At 39.6% G+C, this 22,944-nt stretch overlaps 1 protein-coding gene across 2 annotated transcripts in view; it reads left to right on the plus strand.

The window, feature by feature from the left end:
• PRKD1 (protein kinase D1) overlaps positions 1–22,514 on the plus strand; it is a 360,671-nt gene extending 338,157 nt beyond the window's left edge. The window contains exons 18-19 of one of the 2 annotated variants that reach the window (XM_055418185.2): positions 19,699–19,784; positions 20,591–22,514. In XM_055418185.2, coding sequence (XP_055274160.1) covers positions 19,699–19,784; positions 20,591–20,809 — 305 coding nt within the window. In that variant the 3' untranslated portion in view covers positions 20,810–22,514. The remainder of the gene's footprint in view (positions 1–19,698; positions 19,785–20,590) is intronic. The other variant, XM_055418186.2, reaches the window with a different exon arrangement.
• Positions 22,515–22,944: the final 430 nt, after the last annotated feature.

Raw genomic sequence — 22,944 nt, forward strand, 5'->3', positions numbered from 1 at the left:
TATTGTATTTTGGGGGGCTCCAAAATCACTGTGGATGCTGATTGCAGCCATGAAATTAAAAGACGCTTACTCCTTGGAAGGAAAGTTATGACCAACATAGACAGCATATTAAAAAGCAGAGACATTACTTTGCCAACAAAGGTCCGTCTAGTCAAGGCTATGGTTTTTCCAGTGGTCATGTATGGATGTGAGAGTTGGACTGTGAAGAAGGCTGATCGCCCGAAGAATTGATACTTTTGAACTGTGGTGCTGGAGAAGACTCTTGAGAGTCCCTTGGACTGCAAGGAGACCCAACTAGTCCATTCTAAAGGAGATCAATCGTTTCAGCAGGAGGAGAAGGGGACGACAGAGAATGAGATGGCTGGATGGCATCACCGACTCGATGGACGAGTTTGAGTGAACTCCGGGAGTTGGTGATGGACAGGGAGGCCTGGTGTGCTGTGATTCATGGGGTCACAAAGAGTCGGACACGACTGAGCGACTGAACTGAACTGAAGGTCACAGAATGGTAGGGCTTGGACTTGAAGCCATTGATTGTCTTTTTTTTTCATAGACAGTTGGTTTCTATTTATTTCCTGTTTTATTTTGGCTGCACTGGGTCTTTGTGACACTGGCAGGCTTCGTTACCTGCGGCATGTGATGTTTTAGTTCCCCAACCAGGGATTGAACTGCATTTCCTGTATTGGAAGGCAGATTCTTAACCACTGTACTGCCAGGGAAGTCCCTATTTCCATTCTTTATAGCTCACTGTGTTGCACACCAAAGGGTGCTTATTTCTAATGTCTTGAATTTTAGAACTTATAGGGATTCCCTTGTGGCTCAGACAGTAAAGAATCTGCCTGCAGTGCAAGAGACCTATGTTTGATCCCTGGGTCAGGAAGATCCCCTGGAGAAGGGAATGGCAACTCACTCAAGCATTCTGTCTGGAGAATTCCTTGGACAGAAGAGCTTAGCAGGATACAGTACATGGAATTCTAAAGAGCCAGATGCACCTGAGCGACTAACACTTTCAATTTCAAGGGATATTTGAAACTCATTAATTATTTATGCTATTATAATAAGCTGAGTACCAGCATTATAGAGATACTCTTACCAATAATATATCAGGATTTGTGTGCAAATAGTATAAACTTACCTCTCACTAACTGAGATAATTTATTGACTCACACAATGGGGTAGGTCCAGAAGGTGAGCCCCATTCATCTGGAACCTGTGGTTCAAGTGACACATTTCTCCATCTCTCACTCTGCTTTACCTTACGGTGTCTTCCTTCTCAGGTAGACTTCTCATGTGGTGCAAAGTGATCTCCCAGCAGCTCCAGGCTAACATGCTACCCGTTGTATATGACTCAGAATGGAAGCATAATTATCTCAGTAGCTGTAGATTCTCTGAAAGGGCCACTGATTGGCTGTGCTTAATCCCGTAATACCCTGGGAACAATCACATTGTCACCGCAGGAGCCAGGCTCTGATTGGCCATGTGGATGATGGAGAGCCCCTCCAGGGTGGAGAGAGGTAGTTCCTGTAGTGAAAAGATACTAGGGTGAAAACAAACACAAAAGCATTAACAGGCATCCACTATAAAGATAGATTTTTTGTGCAAATTAAAGTGTGCTTTGAAAAATAAGAAAAAAAATTTTTTTGAGGAAAACCTAACCCAGCAAATAGTACAGATAAAATGGTGATAGTAAAATTAATTAAATTTTGAAAGAAAAAGAAGAATCACTGATCTTCTGTAACATTTGCCTTGTAGCCAAGCACTGCTTAATGCACTTTACATATATGAACTTGGTTGTCTCAAACCTTTGAGTAGATACTATAACTGTGTTCATTTTAAAGATGAGGCAGTGTAGACATAGAGGGTTAAGTGGCTTCCCTTAGTGGGCTAGGTTGCAAATCCTATCAGCCTGCTCCAAGCTAGATGCTCTTACCCACTGCATTTATAGCTACTTGATTATCCTTCTAATGGATTTAGCCATGCTCTCACATTTAAATCTTAATATGCTTTCCCTAGCTTAGAGCTAATATAGCAACACAATTTTTATTAATGTCTAAAAAGACAGGGAAACAGGATCTTGTAGTGACAAAGACCTGAATTGAGAACTCTCCCACTCAGCATCTTGGTGACCTCATCCAAGTTACTTATTCTCTCAGGTCTCAGTTTTCTTGTTTGAAATACAGTGATACAAGTTCCTAATTCACTAGGTTATTAAATGAAATTGCACTGGCAAGTAGTTAGCAGAGTGATTGATATAAATAGATTACCTTAAATGTATCAAACACTTTCTATTTCAATCACTTTACATGATCAATCGATCTGTGTATATGCACATATATATATATATTTATTTGTTTATGCACATACATGTATAATTACACATGTATCTAAACACATATATTTACTTACAGTTATATATATAACCAAATACTTATATAAATTATATATAGCTAAACAAATGTAGTCAACTACTTGTGGCTCATATGGTAAAGAATCTATCTGCAAGTTGAGAGATCTGAGTTCCATCTCTGGGTCAGGAGGATCCTCTGGAAAAGGAAAAGGCAACCCACTCTAGTATTCTTGGCTGGAGAATTTCATGGACAGAGGAGCCTGATGAGTTGCAGTCCACAGGGTCGCAAAGAGTCAGGCACAACTGAGTGACTTAACACTTTCACTTCATACAAATATAACTAAATAAGAACGTATATATATGGAATTTAGAAAGATGGTAACGATGACCCTATATGCGAGACAACAAAAAGACACAGTTGTAAAGAACAGACTTTTGGACTCTTGGGAGAAGGCGAGGTTGGGATGATTTGAGAGAATAGCATTGAAACATGTATATTATCGTATGTGAAATAGATCGCCAGTCCAGGTTCAATGCCTGAGACAGGGTGCTCAGGGCTGGTGCACTGGAACGACCCTGAGGGATGGGATGGGGAGGAAGGTGGGAGGAGGGTTCAGGATGGGGAACACATGTGCACCCATTGCTGATTGATGTGAATATATGGCAAAAACCACTACAATATTGTAAAGTAATTAGCCTCCAATTAAAGTAAATAAATTAATTTACAAAAAAAAGAATGCATGTATACAATAAAACACTCCAGAGTGAATCATATGATTACAGATTATTGCACAGGAGGAGACTTCAGGTAATCATGGAAAGAGAGGAGTTCAACATTTCTGTTCATTTTAGGGCAGTGTTCTGAGTTGCACTTTCATCGTTGTGACCTTTACTGTACTGTGTGCTGTGCTCAGTGGCTCAGTTGTATACAACTCTTTGCAGCCCCACGGACACCAGGCTCCTCTGTCCATGGGATTTTCCAGGCAAGAATACTGGACTGGGTTGCCATTTCCTGCTCTAGGGGATTTTCCCAACCCAGGGACGGAACCTCTGTCTCTTGCACCTCCTGCATTGACATGCAGATTCTTTATCACTGCGCCAGCTGGGAAGCTTATCCAATACCACTTGTCAATAACTAGACATAGCCTCACTCTCACCTCCACCTTTTATCTTATTCTAGGTTAAGCTTAGTCCTCAGCACATAGATGCTATGACTTTTCTCAGTTCCTTGAAAAGACTCTGCACCTATTTTAAAGTATTTGCTTGGTTAGCAAATTTACTTTGTCTTATAGAAAGGGCAGCCCATTATCACTTACACAATTTTTAAATTGTTGTTGTTGTTCAATCATTGTCATGTCCAACTCTTTGCAACCCCATGGACTGCAACACACCAGGCCTCCCTATCCCTCACTGTCTCCTGGAGTTCACCCTAGTTCATGTCCATTGAATTGATGATGCTATCCATCTTTTGCCTCCCTCTTCTCCTTTTGCCTTCAGTCGTTCCCAGCATCAGGGTCTTTGTCAATGAGTTGGCTATTCACATCAGGTGACCAAAGTATTGGAGCTTGAGCTTAAGCATCAGTAATCAGATGAAATTAAAGAGAATTGCACCTTACTTGATCATGTCCCCATATACCATTTCTTTCATTGCATTTGTAGCATTGCCACAGGAGCAAGAGTTAGGCCAGGCTATCCTCCCTGTTTGTCACATCTGATGCATAATAAGAGTGACTTGGGTGGATACTGCCAAAAAGAAACCCAGAATATTGCAAGCAACACTCAATGTATAACTTAAGAAATAAGGACCAAGGATATAGAGCTTAGAATCAGGAAATGGAAAAACTAGCTAATAGAAAATAGGAATATTCACAAGGTAGGCAAGGTAGGGGTTTACTATTAATTTTGCCAAAGAACCTCTTTGATTATGGCTCATTTTAAACTACCTGTAATTGTCTAGTTCTAAGTCTATAGCAGACATATTTTAAATTTGGCATGTCAACAATCAATCAGAGGAGCTGGTTAATAATGAAGATTCCCAGACTGCACCGCCATAAACTGCCATCTTGCTCTGAGAATGAAAGAAGTCCATGAAACACACTTTCTAAAACACCGCTCAGATCTCCTGAAAGACGTGATGGCTGACAGAGCTCTAAAAAATGTTTCAGTTCAGTTCAGTCGCTCAGTCGTGTCCGACTCTCTGCGACCCCATGAATCACACCAAGCCAGGCCTCCTTGTCCATCACCAACTCCCAAAGTTCACTCAAACTCATATCCATCGAGTCGGTGATGCCATCCAGCCATCTCATTCTCTGTCGTCCCCGTCTCCTCCCACCCCCAATCCCTCCTAGCATCAGAGTCTTTTCCAGTGAGTCAACTCGTCGCATGAGGTGGCCAAAGTATTGCAGCTTCAGCTTTAGCATAGGTTTCTAATACTAGTCAAGGCTATGGTTTTTCCAGTGGTCATGTTTGGATGTGAGAGTTGGACTGTGAAGAAGGCTGATCGCCGAAGAACTGATGCTTTTGAACTGTGGTGCTGGAGAAGACTCTTGAGAGTCCCTTGGACTGCAAGGAGATCCAACCAGTCCATTCTAAAGGAGATCTATCCTGGGTGTTCATTGGAAGGACTGATGCTAAAGCTGAAACTGCAATACTTTGGCCACCTCATGCGACGAGTTGACTCACTGGAAAAGACTCTGATGCTGGGAGGGATTGGGGGTGGGAGGAGAAGGGGACGACAGAGAATGAGATGGCTGGATGGCATCACCGACTAGATGACCATGACTTTGAGTGAACTCCGGCAGTTGGTGATGGACAGGGAGGCCTGGCGTGCTGTGATTCATGGGGTCGCAAAGAGTTGGACACGACTGAGCGACTGAACTGAACTGAATGTTCAAATTTAGATAAATTAAAAGTTTCTCTCATTTATAACATTTTTTGTATTCATGTCATTTTCTTTATCAGATATTTAATATCAGGATATGTAATTTGTTCCAAATGTTGAATGTATTTCAACATAGACTTCCATGATAATAGTAAGAAAAATTAGTAAGAAAAAGCTTCCTGATAAACTTCCACTGTCAAAACTAAAGGAGAAAAAACACCCCAGGAAATGCAAAAAGTTGTACAATAGTTATGTGTAATAAAGAAGAAACTAACGTGTCAAGATTTTGAGCAATGCAAGAAATATAGGGAAAGAGAATCCTTTTAACACTTGAAAATTTTCTTTTGAGTGGACATAGGTGTAGAAATTTGATGCTACAGAATGTAGGTTTATAGGTTATAGGCTATAGGGGGCATGAGATGTAATCATATAGTTCATAATAGTTATATAATAAATTGTTCCACATATTGTTTATTAGTTTTAAATTTTAGAAAACCTTTAGACCATGCATGTCTAACTTCATGATACTTACGTGATGTGTATGTGTGTACTCAGTCACTCGTGTCCGACTCTTTGCTACCGCATAGACTGTATAGTCCATGGAATTCTCCAGGCCAGAGTACTGGAGTGGGTAGCCTTTCCCTATCCAGGGGATTTTCCCAACCCAGGGATCAAACCTAGGTCTCCCACATTGCGGTCAGGTTGTTTGCCAGCTGCGCCACAAGGGAAGCCCAAGAATACTAGGGTAGCCTATCCCTTCTCCAGCAGATCTTCACAACCCAGGAATCGAACTGGGGTCTCCTGCATTGCAGGAAGATTCTTTACCACCTGGGCTATCAGGCAAATGTGAAGGTCAAATGAATTCTCCTTTTCTGCATTCCTTCAGCTGGTCAAGATCCTAACACTTACAATTTAAATTATTCTGTTTTATAAATGACTTTATTATACAGCTTTGTTTACCCTTGAATATATTCTTAGAGTAAGAAGCGAGGTGACACTGGTAACCATGTGAGGTGGATTATATAGCTAATGAGGTGAAATATAATTTGCTTCAGTGCAAGTCATCTTACCAGGAGAATGATGACAAACCTGCAGTGATAGGAAAGCCTCTGTTAGAATAAAAGTACGTTTCCATCATCAAATTGAATTGATGTGTTCAATTAGAGACACACGGTAAATTTGAGGAAGGTTAGTAATAGACCATGACGATCACCAGATAAATTACTATTTTTTCTTTCTGAGTTTTGATATTCCTTTATATGCCATTAGAGAGGCAAGCAGGCAGTAATCAACACAGAAGCAACCTCGGAAATTGTCTCACAACGAGCTCACGACCCCTGCAGACAGGGATCATTTTCTGTGCTTGCAGGTGAAGCCTGAAGAAGCACCTATTCTCAACTCACCTGCTGTGTTGTCACTGCTCAGCTTCAGAGTCACATGGTTAGTTGGTATAATCAAGAATTAAGATCAGACATAAAGCCTTGACATATGTGATAAGGGGAAAAAAAAAAGGAAATGCCCTTGCATTAATCCTATAGCTTGTCTTTAGTTCAAAATTATCAACCTGTGATGGCGCACCGTGACACGGTTTTATCCACTGTGTGATCTGACAGTCTCACTGGCAATATTTCTTCTGCATCTTCCCCCTGATAAGCACAGCTGTAGTTTATTCTTCCATTGGGTCTCAGTCCTCTGCTGACATTTATGTTCAGTCCAGAATATATGACATCCAAAGGCCTAGAATGTCTTTAATAATATACCACTAAATTTATCCAAGCATCTAAATTTTATTTTAAAAGCACTTTTTTTGCCATTCAATGTGGTAAATTCAAATAAAATTGTTAACAAGTGTGTTTTTCCCCCAGAAATTGGAGATAAAAAATACAGCCAGTACAAACACAAAGCAAAGCTAAATAAAAGCCTAGCCCCATTACCACATGGTATGTTTTCAAAATCCAACAGCGTTCCAGAACGCTAAGCACTTAAGTTGGAAGTAGCACTTTGCCATGAAAAGGAACCAGCTGTAGGTCCCTCTTTCTCTACATATTGTTCAAAACAAAAAATAACCCCATTGAAAATAAGCCTCGGGTAGATGAGACCGAGAAATCCAATGGTATGAGAAACAAAAGAAAGACAATTGTCATTTAAAAATCAAACTGTGTTTGTAACAGTTTATGAGGCTTGCAGATCCAGCAAGCCTGCTGAATATTAATGAATAGATTGATTTGTCAACATATTAGCACCACTGTCAGACGTAACAGCACGAGGAGATACAAGGGGACAAGGCAGTGAACTACTTAAAAATGCTTGACTAGGTCCAGCGAGATTCTGTCATGATTGATCAACTAAAGTGAGCGATGTGGGTCAGGACTTCCACTGGGTTTTAACACTTTAAACAACCTCTGTTAGATATTCTAGAATTACTTGTGTTTAATTTTCTTTAAAAACACTGTGCTTTTTGTTCAGTAATAAGAAACTTCAAAATTTTGAGCCAAAGGTATACAATGGTTTAAATAATATCTGCTTAGTAGACTGCATTTTTAAATATATGTATGTTTGTTTATATAATATACTTTTACATAGTGTATATATATATTATTTATAAACATATTCCAAATTCCAAATTAATATCTTAAAAGGTGTCCTACCAGGAAAGGAACCATTTGATAACAAATAAAATATAATTAATGAGGTTTTTCTCTAACAAGTGATAATTTGTAGAGAGAAACTGATCTGAAGAAGTTTTAGCAAGAACATTGGCATTATAAATGCTCAAAATTGACTGTTTATTGTGATCCAAATTGAAATGTTTTCTATATATCCCAGTCATAAAAATAAAATGTCAGTTCTGAATGTATAATACATCCTGGTTGAATTGAAATGTGACATCTAGATATATGTAGAGGTATCAGGATATAGGAACAAGAAATGTTAAATATTCTGTAAGTTTGCTTTCTTTCACATAACAATAATATTTCAAAATATAGAATGTTAAAAATCTTATCTTAACCCTATACTATTCCACAGTACCAATACACTGAGCAGTTATCCAGAATACTCCTAAGTTGCTACAGTAATAGAAAATATACAGTTTTATGAGGAGCCATGTTTCTTTCAGTTTGAACCTAGCACAGTGAACAAAATGTCTCTGGATTTTTAATCCACTGGTAGAAACAAGCCCAATCCTTTTTTCAAAAAAAAGCTCTTCTCAGAGGTTTGAAAACAGCCATCGTGTCACTCCAATCTTCTCTTCTCCTGGGCAGTCAGTTTTTCCTTGAACCACCTGTTTTACATCGGTCCAAACACTCCCCTCTTTGCGTTCCTTTTAAATCAAAACTCAAAACTGTTCTGACTCAAGGTTCAGTGAGCCTGAAGTAACATGAATTCACCATTCCTTTATTATAAAGAACTCATTCCTTTTAGTAGCGCTTAAAATAACACTTGATTTATGGATGAAATGTAGACTCATATTGAGTTTACTGTGCATTTAGAATTCTGGATTTTTTCTTGTAAATATTGATAGACCATATTTTTCAAATCTGCACTTAGCCTGGGTTGTTTTTAAATTTCTTTTGTGGGGTGCATGTGTGCTCAGTTATGTCTGACTCTTTGTGACCCCATGGACTGTAGCCCACCAGGCTCCTCTGTCCATGGGATTCTCCAGGTAAGAATACTGGGTTAGGTTGCTGTTTCCTTCTCCAAAGGGTCTTGCTGACACAGGGATCAAACCTATGTCTCTGGCATCTCCTGCAGGTTGATTCTTTACCACTAGCACCACCTGGGAAGCCCTCTTTTGTGGGGGCAGGAAGCTAAATAGAGGACTCTGTTTCATCTGTCTCTGTTAAACTTTATCTTGACAGTACAGCTGTATATGTATATAGTTATTTTAGAACTTATTGGTGTAATCCAACTTGTTTGCTCTTCCTGTCGTCTTCCTCTGAGTATAAGCTATCCTAAAACCTTTCTATTACCTTCAGTATGTCTTCATTCCAGAATTCTGAACAAGATGGGATTGAGGACAGATACTTTTGTCTATGTTTATAGCCATCTATTCCAGGGCACTTTGGGCAATATTAAACTGTTACTGGCTACGTTTAGTGTTCTCATACCTCTGCTGCTGCTGCTGCTGCTAAGTCACTTCAGTCGTGTCCGACTCTGTGCGACCCCATAGACGGAAGCCCACCATGCTCCCCCGTCCCTGGGATTCTCCAGGCAAGAACACTGGAGTGGGTTGCCATTTCCTTCTCCAGTGTGTGAAAGTGGAAAGTGAAAAGTGAAAGTGAAGTCACTCAGTCATGTCTGACCCTTAGTGACCCCACGGACTGCAGCCTACCAGGCTCCTCCATCCATGGGATTTTCCAGGCAATAGTACTGGAGTGGCTTGCCATTGCCTTCTCCGTCTCATACCTCTAGTCCCTTGTTATTCAAAATGTGGTCTAAGGATCCACCTGGGACTCTTAGGTACCACCCCAGACCTATCTAATCAGGAATTCCAGTTTAAGATCCCTGGATTGTTCATATGCATGTAAATGTCCAGGAAGCACTACTTTAGCACAGTCTTTCTCAACCGGAAAGAAAAGTGAAAGTGTTAGTCGCTAAGTTGTGTCTGACTCTTTTGCAACCCCATAACTGTAACCCGTCAGGCTCCTTTGTCCATGGAATTCTCCAGGCAAGAATGCTAGAGTGGGCAGGCATCCCTTTTTCCAGGGGATCTTCCTGAACTAGGGATCGAGCCCAGGTCTTCTGCATTGCAGACAGATTCTTTACCATCTGAACCACATATTAGAAACCTTAGCTGCCTCGTGAGAAACCTGTATGCAGATCAAGAAGCAACAATTAGATTCAGACATGGAACAACAAACTAGTTCAAAATTGGAAAGGAGTATGTCAAGGCTATATATTATCACTCTGCTTATGTAACTCCTATGCAGAGTACATCATGCAAAATGCTAGGCTGGATGAAGCTAAAACTGGAGTCAAAATTGCTGGGAGAAATATCAATAACCTCAGACATGCAGATGATACCACCCTTATGGCAGAAAGGAAAGAGGAACTAAAGAGCTTCGTGATGAGGGTGAAAGAGAAGAGTTAAAAAGCTGGCTTAAGACCCCAGCATTCAGAAAACTAAGATCATGGCATTTGATCCCATCACTTCCTGGCAAATCAATGGAGAAGCAATGAAAACAGTGAGAGACTTTATTTTCTTGGGCTCCCAAATCACTGCAGATGGCGACTGCAGCCATGAAATTAAAAGAGGCTTGCTCTTTGAAAAAAAAGCTATGACAAACATAGACAGCAAATTAAAAAGCAGAGACATCACTTTGCCGACACAGGTCTATATAGTCACAGCTGCGGTTGTTCCAGTGGTCATGTGTGGATGTGAGAGTTAGACCATAAAGAAGGCTGAGTGCCGAAGAATTGATGCTTTTGAACTGTTGTGCTGGAGAACACTCTTGAGAGTCCCTTGGACAGCAAGGAGATCGAACCAGTCAATCCTAAAGGAAATCAACCCTGAATATTCATTGTAAGTACTGATGCTGAAGCTCCAATACTTTGGACAAGTGATGTGAAAATCTTGGTGCTGGGACAGATTGAGGGCAAGAGGAGAAGCGGGTGACAGAGGATGAGATGTTTGGATGGGATCATCGACTCAATGGACATGAGTTTGAGCAAACTCCGGGAGATAGTGAAGGACAGGGAAACCTGGCATGCTGCAGTCCATAGGGTTGCAAAGAGTTGAACATGACTGAGCGACTGAACAACAAACTTCTCCTGAAACTACTGATACCTGGAAACTGCTCCTCTGAAGACTTTATCATTTGCCTTTGACTTGAGTATCAGCATTTAGAAAAACACCCAAAAGCCAAAAATCTCTTTGAAGTGAAAATGAAAGAAAAAAAAAAACCCATCTCAAACTTCATTAGAATAATATAAATATATTTTAATTTAGATTTTTAAATTTTGTATCAATTTGGTATCAGTTTGGGGGCTGCTGTATGCTGCATTTAAACAATTCATGATATACAATATTGTTTTTCTAGTCTTTAGGAGGAAATTAAATAGAAACTGAAGCAAAGGAGTACCCAAGGATGGAGTAACTTTCTACAGAGGCAAGAACTGGGAAAGGAAAGACCCAGCTTGAGTCTCTAAAGGTCTTGCACTTCATTGGATTGCAGTAATTGACTCAGGAACGAGTGAGATGATGATTTCCAGCAGCCTTGTTTGCTGCTGACAGCCTCTGGTTGCAGCCCCTGAGAGGAGAGTCCCAGTTAGTGTTGCCGGGCAACAGCTTGCTGGGTTGAGAGCTGGAATGTGAAGGGTTGCAAAACGATTTTTTAAATAAACACACAACTTACCATCAGCATGAAGCAAGCCAAAGGGAGAAGTACTGAGCCTACAGGATGAGAGGCAGTGAAGCAGAATGGAAAGGGGGAAAAGAAAACAAGGCGCTCAGTAGTGACCAATGATGACTCCAACACTAGAGTGATAGTTTTGATCTGGCTTCTAATTTGAAATTCTGTACCTCACTAATCTGCAGCTGGACAGAAGACAGTATGGAAAAGCAATTCTTTAAACTGACTTGTCTGTACAAAACAGGTCAGCCCCAGAGTTTCACAGATAATTTATCTTGTGTCAAATAAGCGTTGTAAAATAAACATGATCTGTATTGCAGATACTCTCCGCATTATTCTGATTTTCTGATGGAAGCCACTGATCCTGTGATCTGTTTGTGGAGATGTGATGTCCTACCATCCAGGAGTATTTTTAGCCAAAATATACAAACCATATGCACATAATGTGGATATTAAAACTTAGAGCTGAGAAAATACATATTTAAATTTCTAATTAATGTATTCAATCTACCAAATGCTATTTAGTAAGCATTTTCCTAATACATTAAATGATGCATTTTATTTTAAATATTTATGAAATTGTGCAAAAATGAATATACAATCCGGGCAAGCTTAAAGAAGCTAAACTCTAGTGGGGAGAGTGGGGAGACAGGCAGGTACCAAAATGATAAAAGATGGGAAATGGGGGACTTGTGTGGCAGTTCAGGGGTTCGGACCTGGCCCTTTCACCTCAGAGGCCTAGGTTTCATCCCAGGTCAGGGACTAAAATCCCACAGGCCAAACAGCACGTTAAAAAAAAAATTTATTTTGGAAAATGGAAGGTGACTGAGAGGGGTCACCTGAGGGACCTATTATGTCTTCAAAAATATTCAGTTCCATTCTTTTTCTGGCCTGTTCTCCAAGTTTTGGAATCCTTTGATTTAGCTGTAACACATGCCAGTGTGCCTCTACACAGAGTCTGTTGTGTCCATATACGTGGTATTTACTTTGAAATGGAGAATGACGGCAGTATCGATTCCACAATTTCAAAGATGATTCTGAATTTTGACACCTGAAGAAAATAGAATCCATACAATTAAGAGTCTGATGGAACATTTCCTTTCATATTAAGGCATAGAGCCCTTCAGCACCTGTGTATACCTTTTAATTTTATTCTTGTTCAGATACACTTGTATACCTGCCAAACCGGCTGCACAGAACTTCAGGTATCCCCACATCTGCTGAAAGTCCATTCTGGTAAAAAAACAAAAAAAGGAATGTTTGATAAATTTTTCAAATTATTTTACAGGATGTTAGGAGAAAAATAACTGTTAGCCAAGAATTTGTTGTAGCAAAAAAGAAACATTAGGCATCATAAAACAGATTTTCTTTGCTTTTATTTTATTGGAAACATGAATATGAATCCATGGCTAGAGACGTTTTAGAAAACACAAAATATTGTACTTTTGAGAGGAGATTGTTTAAAATAAAAATATGAACCATACAATTGTTTAAAATTTTCCAGTGAGAAAGGAAGAGAAAAGACTTCTCACATTGTCCCAATGTGGCTATTTGAGGTGCTCAGAGAGCTTGCTCTTAAGACTATTTATTAGTAATATGGAAGGAAGAGATTGAGTTCAAGGGTGAATCAGAGAACAGAGCTCTCAGAATAAGAGTAGAAAGGCTAACTCTCAAAGTAAATGGGCAGGTACAATCAGAAAATAATCCTACTACTCTCTGAAAAAGTTGATGACGTATTTACTGCAAGAGAAGGAGGAACCCTATTTTGCACCTGTGTTCTTTGCTAGGGAGGAGGGCCTCAAATTGAGAAAATAAAGGAAAGAGGGTGTAAAAGAAAAAATATAACTCAAGAGAATGGAGGATTTTCCTGCACATATTTGGCCCCAAACACAACAACAGCTATTCCAAATTACATCTGCTTATTGCCCCAAACTGTGACAAATCCAGCCCTGTGTAGCAATAAACTTTACCTCATGAAAAGCAGATACTGCAATATGTGGTGGTGTGTGAGCTCAGTTCCATCTGACTCTGCATCCCTACGGACTGTAGTCTACCATGCTCTCTGTCCATGGGATTCACCAGCAAGGAGACTGGAGTGGTTTGCCATTTCCTGCTCGAGAGGTTCAAACTCACATCTCCTCCATTAAGGAGGCAGATTCTTTACCACTGAGCCACCTGGGAAGCACATTGGAATAGGTAGTTTTTGCTGTATCTATGGAAGGAAGTAATAGGTATCAGGAATTTGAGACTTTCTCTGCTTCCCCAAGTATCTCTTTATCATGGGGCTCCACATCTTCCTGGAGCTCCAGGAAACCTGGAGTTTTCTGCTTTCTTCTAAACTTCTTCCTTGGGCGCTAGTATCCTGTTCTGACATGCCAGCCTGTCACTTTTCCTTCTGACTTCCCGTTCTGCTGCAGTCCTTTGTCACTTGTTATTTCCCACCACCAAACCATGGTTCCTTTCTCCTTTGTTTTTGAAAGAAGTTCTCAGAATGGCTCAATTTTTTGTATCTGTCTTTCCCATCGTCTCTCCTTTCTCCAACCCTGCCCATCCTTCACTTTCAGAGGCAGGTCCTGTCAAATTCCCTCTGGATCAGAATTCCCAGTCTTGAATTGAGTTTTGGAACTGGAGTTGGGATCCCATTTGGAATTATTTTTGTGATGTTGTCTCTTTTGGGGGACTGCCATAGCTACTCCAGTTTTACTAGTCTTTTTACTCCATTGCTATCAGCTTCCTTCTCGTCTTAGCTTAGATCTTTACATTTGAGGCTTACATTTAACAGTCTCTGCTGGGAGCTAGTCCGGAGAAGGCAATGGCAAGCCACTCCAGTACTCTTGCCTAGAAAATCCCATGGATGGAGGAGCCTGGTAGGCTGTAGTCCGTGGGGTCACTAAGGGTCAGACACGACTGAACGACTTCACTTTCACTTTTCACTTTCACACATTGGAGAAGGAAATGGCAACCCACTCCAGTGTTCTTGCCTGGAGAGTCCCAGCGTCGGGGGAGCCTGGTGGGCTTCCGTCTATGGGGTCGCACAGAGTCGGACACGACTGAAGTGACTTAGCAGCAGCAGCAGCAGCTGGGAGCTAGTACTTGGGGAGTGGGGTGGGGGATAGTGGTGTCATAAGAGAACACTCAATAGCAACTGTAAACTATGACTGATGTTCAGAGCAGGATATACTGTATGTTGAAGCTGACAGAGGTGTTCTTAGAGCCATTGTGGATAATTATATTAATAAGTCCTGAATAAATTGGGAGAGATACCAGGATACTTAGAACAGACCAGAGTTTTCTGAATTTCTAAAAGAGGGGAAGAATGGATTCTGTAGTCATTCAGGAAGAAGCTTAATAGTTGTTCTTGTCTAAATCCTAGAATGAGTGATGAATAGTTTGCAAACATTTAGAAAACTCTGGTATTAAGAAGGAAATGACTAAAAGCCAATACTAGTCAATATTCGTTTATTCAAGTTCTATGTTTAAGCTTTATCCTGAAAAAAGATTCATAGTAATTTGATTAATACTAGCAGATAGGCTTATTCAGTTTGGAAATGGTAGAAAGGTAGAGGATTAGTCCTTTCAATGGCAGAGGGTCACATCACATTCAGAATAGTCTTTGAAAGCCAAAATGTTGAACTAAAGTCAGAAAGATAGATTAAAGAGAGAGATAGATCTGTCTATATCTGGGCATTTATGTACACAGGAATGTGTTAGAAACATAACTAAGAAGAATTTAATGTTCATTGTTGGAAAATTTTTTAATTAGATTTTTACATTATCATCAGTTAATGAGTTAATGGTATGACATGGGTGCTGCATGCCACAGTATTTAAGAGCATGGGTTTAGAATCTGTTCCCCTGGGTTTCATCTTTAGCTGTTACCTGGAAACTGACCAAATTTTGTGACCTTTTGAAGTTCCAGTTTTTCCTTTTATATAAAATAGAGGTAAAATAGTTCAGTTCAGTTCAGTCGCTCAGTCATGTCCGACTCTCCGCGACCCCGTGAATCACAGCACACCAGGCCTCCCTGTCCATCACCAACTCCCGGAGTACACTCAAACTCATGTCCACAGAGTCGGTGATGCCATCCAGCCATCTCATTCTCCGTCGTCCCCTTCTCCTCCCGCCCCCAACCTTTCCCAGCATCAGAGTCTTTTCCAGTGAGTCAACTCGTCGCATGAGGTGGCCAAAGTATTGCAGTTTCAGCTTTAGCATCAGTCCCTCCAATGAACACCCAGGATTGATCTCCTTTAGAATGGACTGGTTGGATCTCCTTGAAGTATAAGGGACTCTCAAGAGTCTTCTCCAACACCACAATTCAAAAGCATCGATTCTTTGGCGATCAGGTTTCTTCACAGTCCAGCTCTCACATCCATACATGACCACGGGAAAAACCATTGCCTTGACTAGATGGACCTTGGCTGGCAAAGTAATGTCTCTGCTTTTTAATATACTATCAAGGTTGGTCATAACTTTCCTTTTAAGGAGTAAGCGTCTTTTAATTTCATGGCTGCACTTTTATATGCTTGTTTTGAGGACTACCTAAGAATATGAATGTGAAATTTTTAAAAAAAGGAAAAATTTCCTCCTAAGCCTTATGGATAATACCTATGTGTTCATATCAAGTTGGCAGCTAATTGTGAAAAAAATTCTGGTCTACTGTGAACAAGAACAGCTGGTAAACATAAAAGTTAGGGTGCACAGAGAAACTGGGGAGGCTGAAGGGCCGCTGAAAGAACTGCAGAGAGCAAGGGTAAAGTGAATCACAGTCCCCAAGACTTGAAGAGCTGTCATGTGGAATAGTCAAGTTCTCCATTGCATCTAAAACATAAATAGGATTAATGTGGGTAAGTTGTAAAAATGACAACTTTGGGCCCGACATAGGAGAAAATAATTCTTCTCACTGGTATCATGAAATATTATTGACATGTGAAATAGTTTGGACCACTGGAGTTAGTCACTAGGACTCTAGCTAGTTACATTTCAGAAATGCTGAAGAAAGCACTTTTCCTTGAGGAGGGTATTAATAAAGGTCAAGGGTTTAGAATGGTGCATTTTGTCATTTTGTATGTATGCATATTTTGCCTTTGGAATTGCCTTTGCACTTGGGAGCTTTTCAGAGCTTTATCATTAACTTTTTTATTGCCAATGTCATTGCCAACAGTAATTCCTTAAGGAAGATTTGGTGAATCAACAGATAAACAAATGACACATACATGTGATGGATGTGGTCAATAAAGAGAATATGTTTAAAAACACACACACATACTTCAGAGTCTTCTTATAAAATGAGCTCAGTGAAAGTATTTTGGATGGTGCATTTATTGTTGGGTTATATGAAACTTGATTAATGAAATGGAAAGGATTTAGAAGTTCCAGAAATAGTGGCCAGTGGAATGGAACTCCCGAACACTAATGATGGGCCTGTTTTCTCAGCAACAAGCTCCCAATATTTAACTAACGTCCAACATATAATAGCTATTTCTATTTTCTGCTGCCAAGAGCCACAAAATGTATTTGTAAATGCACAGACACACACACGAGTATATAGACACACATGTCCTGTCTAATTCTCTCCTTGTGTCCTAAAGTCTTTTCTCTTGGAGGTATTTGTCACTGGCTTGCTGTGCTTATTCAGGTCAGCTGGGTACTGCAGCTGTAGTCGGACTTGTGATTACATGCTTCACTCAGCAGAGCAATTTTTTCATCTTCATATACTTCATTCCCTTCACACACGTCGAGTTTCTCCTCTGGCAGGACTTCCCTCCCCATTAGGCAGTGTGGTTCACTGTTGGGGCCCATTTGGGCACGAACCAGACTTTTTGTTGAGTTACAGTACTCCTACCTTCCTAATTATAGAATTCAAAGCAGAAGGAGTGAATTAATAACGTGTCCTTATTCCCTGTGGCGTCCGGGGTAGTGTAATGTTGCGACATGCTTGCCGGAGCACACGCACTCTCCTCTCTCCCCTTCTTCTCCATATTTTGCTGTGTGACTTCACAGCAGCCAGAATGGAAGGTGCACTTTACTCACCAGTGAGTAAATCATGTGAATGGATGTTTTAAAGCCCAGGCCCGATACACAGTTCACTGAGAGAACTATACTTTGAAAAGCTCTCTGAGAACACATGCTTGGAATCTGAAATTGTACTAAATATTGTGTTTCCTAAGATATCCTAGCTAAGGCAAGGGTGTAAGGGCATAGACAGCATTTAAATGTGAGTTGTTACATTTACTTTCTCCAGTGAAAAAATTCTTAGCAGTTTCATTCTGCAGTCCTTCCATGCAGGCAAACACTTTGAATATTAGTCTCAGGAGCTACAATTCTAGATTACCAAAAGCCTGTAGGAATCATTTCTCTTTGCCAGATAACAGAATTCTGATTCATTCTGATGGAATAAAGTTATTTTTATTTTACAGGGACTTCTGTAAATGAAGTGTTTTCAGATCCATTCAGAGTGAGTGATGTAGACCAAGCAATTGGGTCAAAGCTCCCTCATTCAGGACTTGGTAGTTGAGGAAGGTGGGGAGTGAATTTGCATCTTTGTCAGATACCTATTTAAGGTATTTGGTAGGAAGATCCATCTTTTAAGAAACTTAATGACCAGGATAGATTAAGGGAGGGAATGTATTCTTTCGCAAAATGTGAATGTTTCCATTAGTTTGGCAGATTTCACTAAATTCTTTTTGGGAGGAAAATTCTAGTGGAAAGAAAGAAATGGGAAGTTATTATTGGAATGAATGGGAAGCATAAGCTAATGAATTTAATAAATAGTGAACTGTTAATGTCGGGACCAACCCAACAACGAACCGACCCGAGGGAGCGGTGCCGTAGAAGAATAAAGAAAAAGAAGACTCAGAAATAAAGTAGGGATCAGGGGGCTGATGCTATTCTCAGGCAAAAGCCCAGATCCTAATCCTTGCATGCCTTTATTGTTAACTTCTACTTCCTTACTCGTGCTCTAGAGGTATCTGTTCTTTACCATCTCAGATCAGGGATAGAGATACACAATGCACAGTCCTTCGTGTCACACCTTCAGGCCTTTCATGACTTTGTTTAGCCCTTCAGCTAGTGAGGCCCTTTCTCAGCAACTCCCTCAAGGCTCTGGTTAGGCGAACAGTCACTAACGGTTTTCTATCAGTCACATCAATACTTTAAGATCTTGTTTTCAAGATGTCTTTCCAGGATGTACTTTTTACCGCTCCCAGCCCTTTGCCTGGGGGATGAAAAAGTTATTCTTATTTTTCAAAGAGGTGCTGTTAATTATAGTACAGGCCTGTGCATAGCATATGCCCTACAGTTAATGGTATAGGCTGAAAATATAGTTTTTGGAAAGGTGATTGACACATGGTACTCTAGGTAAAATGCTTCATAGACTAGATAACTAGAAGAATCACCTTTTTTCCTGAATTACACTGTGTTAAAGTCCCCATCAGAGGCTGAGTACAGGGCTGGATGGCTTGTGATTGTAACCTCTTAGAAGAATTGCTGTTAGGTTGCTTTCCTGTCTTCCCTGTGAAACAATGAAGGGTGATATAACTGTAATTCAGTGGTTAATTTTAAAAGCAAATTGAAAGAGACAAGTATTTCACCACCAGATCGTTGGCTTTTTAAGTTGATCATGAGTCATGTCTATGTTGTACTTTATTTTCTTCCTTTTAAATGCAGTGTGCAGATATCTGTCATTTAATTCAAAAACTACAAAGCCAATTGTGTGTATTCAAACTTCAAACACACTTTATACAAAAATTGGTCAATGCTGTCTCTTGAATATTAGTTTTATCCTGCCATTAGTGCAACACCTTTAAATGGTATATATTTAAACAAAACTCCAACTTCAGAAAAGTGTGTTGAAAACTAAACCAAAAGAATTCACATCATACTCACAAAGACTCATACTCCTTCCTCTACAGTTATTTTCAGTTTAATTTTTTAGGATCCAAAGTAAAATTAAGGCCAAGGTTTTAGAATTCTCAAGAGGATTTTTCTTCAGGTTCTAGTGTCTGTTATCACTGTGTTGCATTTAACTGTGTGAAAGAGCAGATGTGGAATAAACTACAAATAAATTACATATATGTTTCAGATATATCATCTATTTTTACCAATAAATTTTTTTTCAGCCATTGATCTTATCAATAATTTGCTGCAAGTGAAAATGAGAAAGCGCTATAGTGTGGATAAGACTTTGAGTCACCCTTGGCTACAGGTAAAAATTAATCATTGGATATTTTCTCAGTTGAATAAGCTTCTAAATGTTTAAAGATCCGGATACTATGTGTTAAAAAATCTTGTATCATATTTTTGAAGTATAATTATATCAGTGTGTTTGCCAAAATGCATGCAACTTCTTAGGATTTAATAGTTTCTAACTGTATCAGGAAAACTGAATAAAAGAGAAACACACCATACACACACCAGCACACACACCCCAAAAACAAAAAACAAGAAGGAAGGGTCATAACATAACTCTTAAGAACCAGATTTCAGAAGCATCTGTACATGTAATCCTGATAAATATCCAAGTCGATGCCCATCTGGTCATGCACTGTACTCGTTTGGGAGCTGTATATTTAAATCCTAGTTAATACTTGTAAAACAAATTTATGGTAGATATAAAACATATGCATCTGTTTGTTCTCTTAAATTTTTGTTTTTAATTTTCACATTGAAAATTAAAGTTTAGAAAAATGACCCTCTGAAATACTGAAGGATTATTTGTGGGCATTGAATTCCAAAGGAACACCAACGTTCTGCATTGCTCAACTGCAAATATCAACTGCACACCTTCTGATGCATGATATCCTATAAACAATATGCATTTGCAAAGTTTAGGCAAATAGGATGACTTTGGTGCTGATGCTGTCACTTCAGGGTGCCTGAGGAAAGGCACAGCACGGTTGGAGTGGAAGAGAAAAGGGTAACATGTATGTTGTGGGAACTAATAACATAAGAAAGAATGCTTTAATGAGTTACAGTCATATCTGGGGTAACACTTTACAATGTCTTCCTCAGGATTATCAGACCTGGTTAGATTTACGAGAGCTGGAATGCAAAATCGGGGAGCGCTACATCACCCATGAGAGCGATGACTCAAGGTGGGAGCAGTACGCAGGCGAGCAGGGGCTGCAGTACCCCACACACCTGATCAATCCAAGCGCTGGCCACAGTGACAGTCCTGAGGCCGAAGAAACAGAAATGAAAGCCCTCAGTGAGCGTGTCAGCATCCTCTGAGTTCCATCCCCTATAATCTGTCAAAACACTGTGGAATTAATAAATACATACGGTCAGGTTTAACATTTGCCTTGCAGAACTGCCATTATTTTCTGTCAGATGAGAACAAAGCTGTTAAACTGTTAGCACTGTTGATGTATCTGAGTTGCCAAGACAAATCAACAGAAGCATTTGTATTTTGTGTGACCAACTGTGTTGTATTAACAAAAGTTCCCTGAAACACTAAACTTGTTATTGTGAAGGATTCATGTTATATTTAATGCATTAAACCTGTCTCCACTGTGCCTTTGCAAATTGGTGTTTTTCTTACTGGAGCCTCAGTTTGGTAAGAGTCTACAGAACCTGCCCATGAAATAGTTCTGTTCTGTGTGTCCCGTCGGTGTCGTCACTATAAGCAAACTCTTGAAGAGTAGATTATTACCAGTGTTCCATGAACAACTCCAAAACTCATGTGGAAAAAACGAGTGATGGAGGCTGGGGGGATCAGGGGATGAATATGCAATCCTAAGATGCAAATGCATGGAAGAGTTTTACTGTATATTTTCAAATCCTTTGCCTGCCTGGTGTGCCTCAGTATATTTAAACTCAAGTAAATGGGCCTAGGTGCACCTACTACTCTTAAGCCCAAATGCCTTAGAAATGTAACTGTCATTTATAGAACAGGTATATTTCCCCCTTTCTTACAATACCCTGATGTATTTTGGGAAATCAGCAGCTAAGTAACCTTTTGCCTTTGTGTATTTTTCAACAATAACAAATAAATATTCTTGTGAAAATATGTGTCCATCTGACTGAATTATTTTCATGTGTGATCGATGCTAGTGTTTTCGGGCCAAGTAGGAGTCATGGTTATCTTATGGCCTAGAACTTAGCTTTATCTACTGTGCATCCACAAAAGTATGATTCCAAATGTACTGAAACCTTTCTGTCTTGCATGTCATCTAGTTTCCTATAGAAAAGTGAAAAATGACCAAAACCAAACAGAATACTTGGAGACATAAGAGTATTACAAACAGCAATCTCGGTGTAACTTCCTGATTGATTAGAAAAATGGCTCTAATTTCTTTTTAAACAAGTAGGTTTGGAGGTGAACTGCAATAACACATCAACACTGGAAAATTCGTCAAGTGAAACCCAACTTAAGTAATGTTCTATAGCCTGGGGAAAATAAAACTAGTATTGGACTTTAACAGGCTTAAGTGTGTAAAGTCAATACTTGTGGACTGTTTTTCTTTGTAGCAGGATGACAGTGAATTAGCATGTATTACTGTTAGTTAACTATATCACAGAAAAAAATTGTAATGTTTGGAATAATATTATGTGTAGTGAGCCAGCTGAATGTATTTTAAAAGTATGTTAAGACACAAGCCTTATTTGTACTTGGAGGAATGGGAGAATAGTTGATCTTACCAATGGTTAATCACTATATATTTTGTTATTATTTTAAGGAATTTGGAATTTATTCTGTGTAAGTCAGAGGACACCAAACTTCTTAAGCAGAAGGATAAGCAACATCAGCAAACTCACTCTGCCAGCAAGACAGTCTGGATTGAAGCCAGGGTAGGGATGAGCCAAAAGTCCAGGTAAACCGTTGTAATAACACACAGGATGATGAGGGCATGAAGAAATGCAGTAATAAATAGGGAGCTAGGTGGAGAGGTATGTATAAATATGTTGATAGATGGAATCAATGAAACTTAGTTACTGGTTGAATGTAAAATTTAGAGGAGTCCAGAGTGAATCCTAGGTTTTGGCTTGGGTGATTGATGGGACTATTAATCAGAAGGACTTACATTCTTAGGAAGGGTAAGATCACATTTGAATATGTTGAATATAAAGTTCCTTGATGTTAAGCATCAACTTTGAGATATCCTGAAGATATTTAAATATGTGTGTAGAGTTGAGGGAAGAATTCTGGAATTGAAGGTATATATCTGAAATTAAAAAGCCACAAACTGATTGGAATGACTCAGGTCCTTCAGGATAGGATGAGAAAGAATGATCTTAGGGACATAAACCTGAGAAATATCAGTAGAATGGTTCAGTCAGAATAAAAGGAATGTTTAAAAATAGAATATTATGGAATAGTATTGTACAACTTGAGGAAAGAAATAAGTTCAGGAGTGAAGTAGGTA

The sequence above is a fragment of the Moschus berezovskii genome, chromosome 21 (assembly GCF_049115385.1).
Source record: "Moschus berezovskii isolate FMDL1 chromosome 21, NW_MosBer_1.0, whole genome shotgun sequence".
Taxonomy (NCBI): domain Eukaryota; kingdom Metazoa; phylum Chordata; class Mammalia; order Artiodactyla; family Moschidae; genus Moschus; species Moschus berezovskii.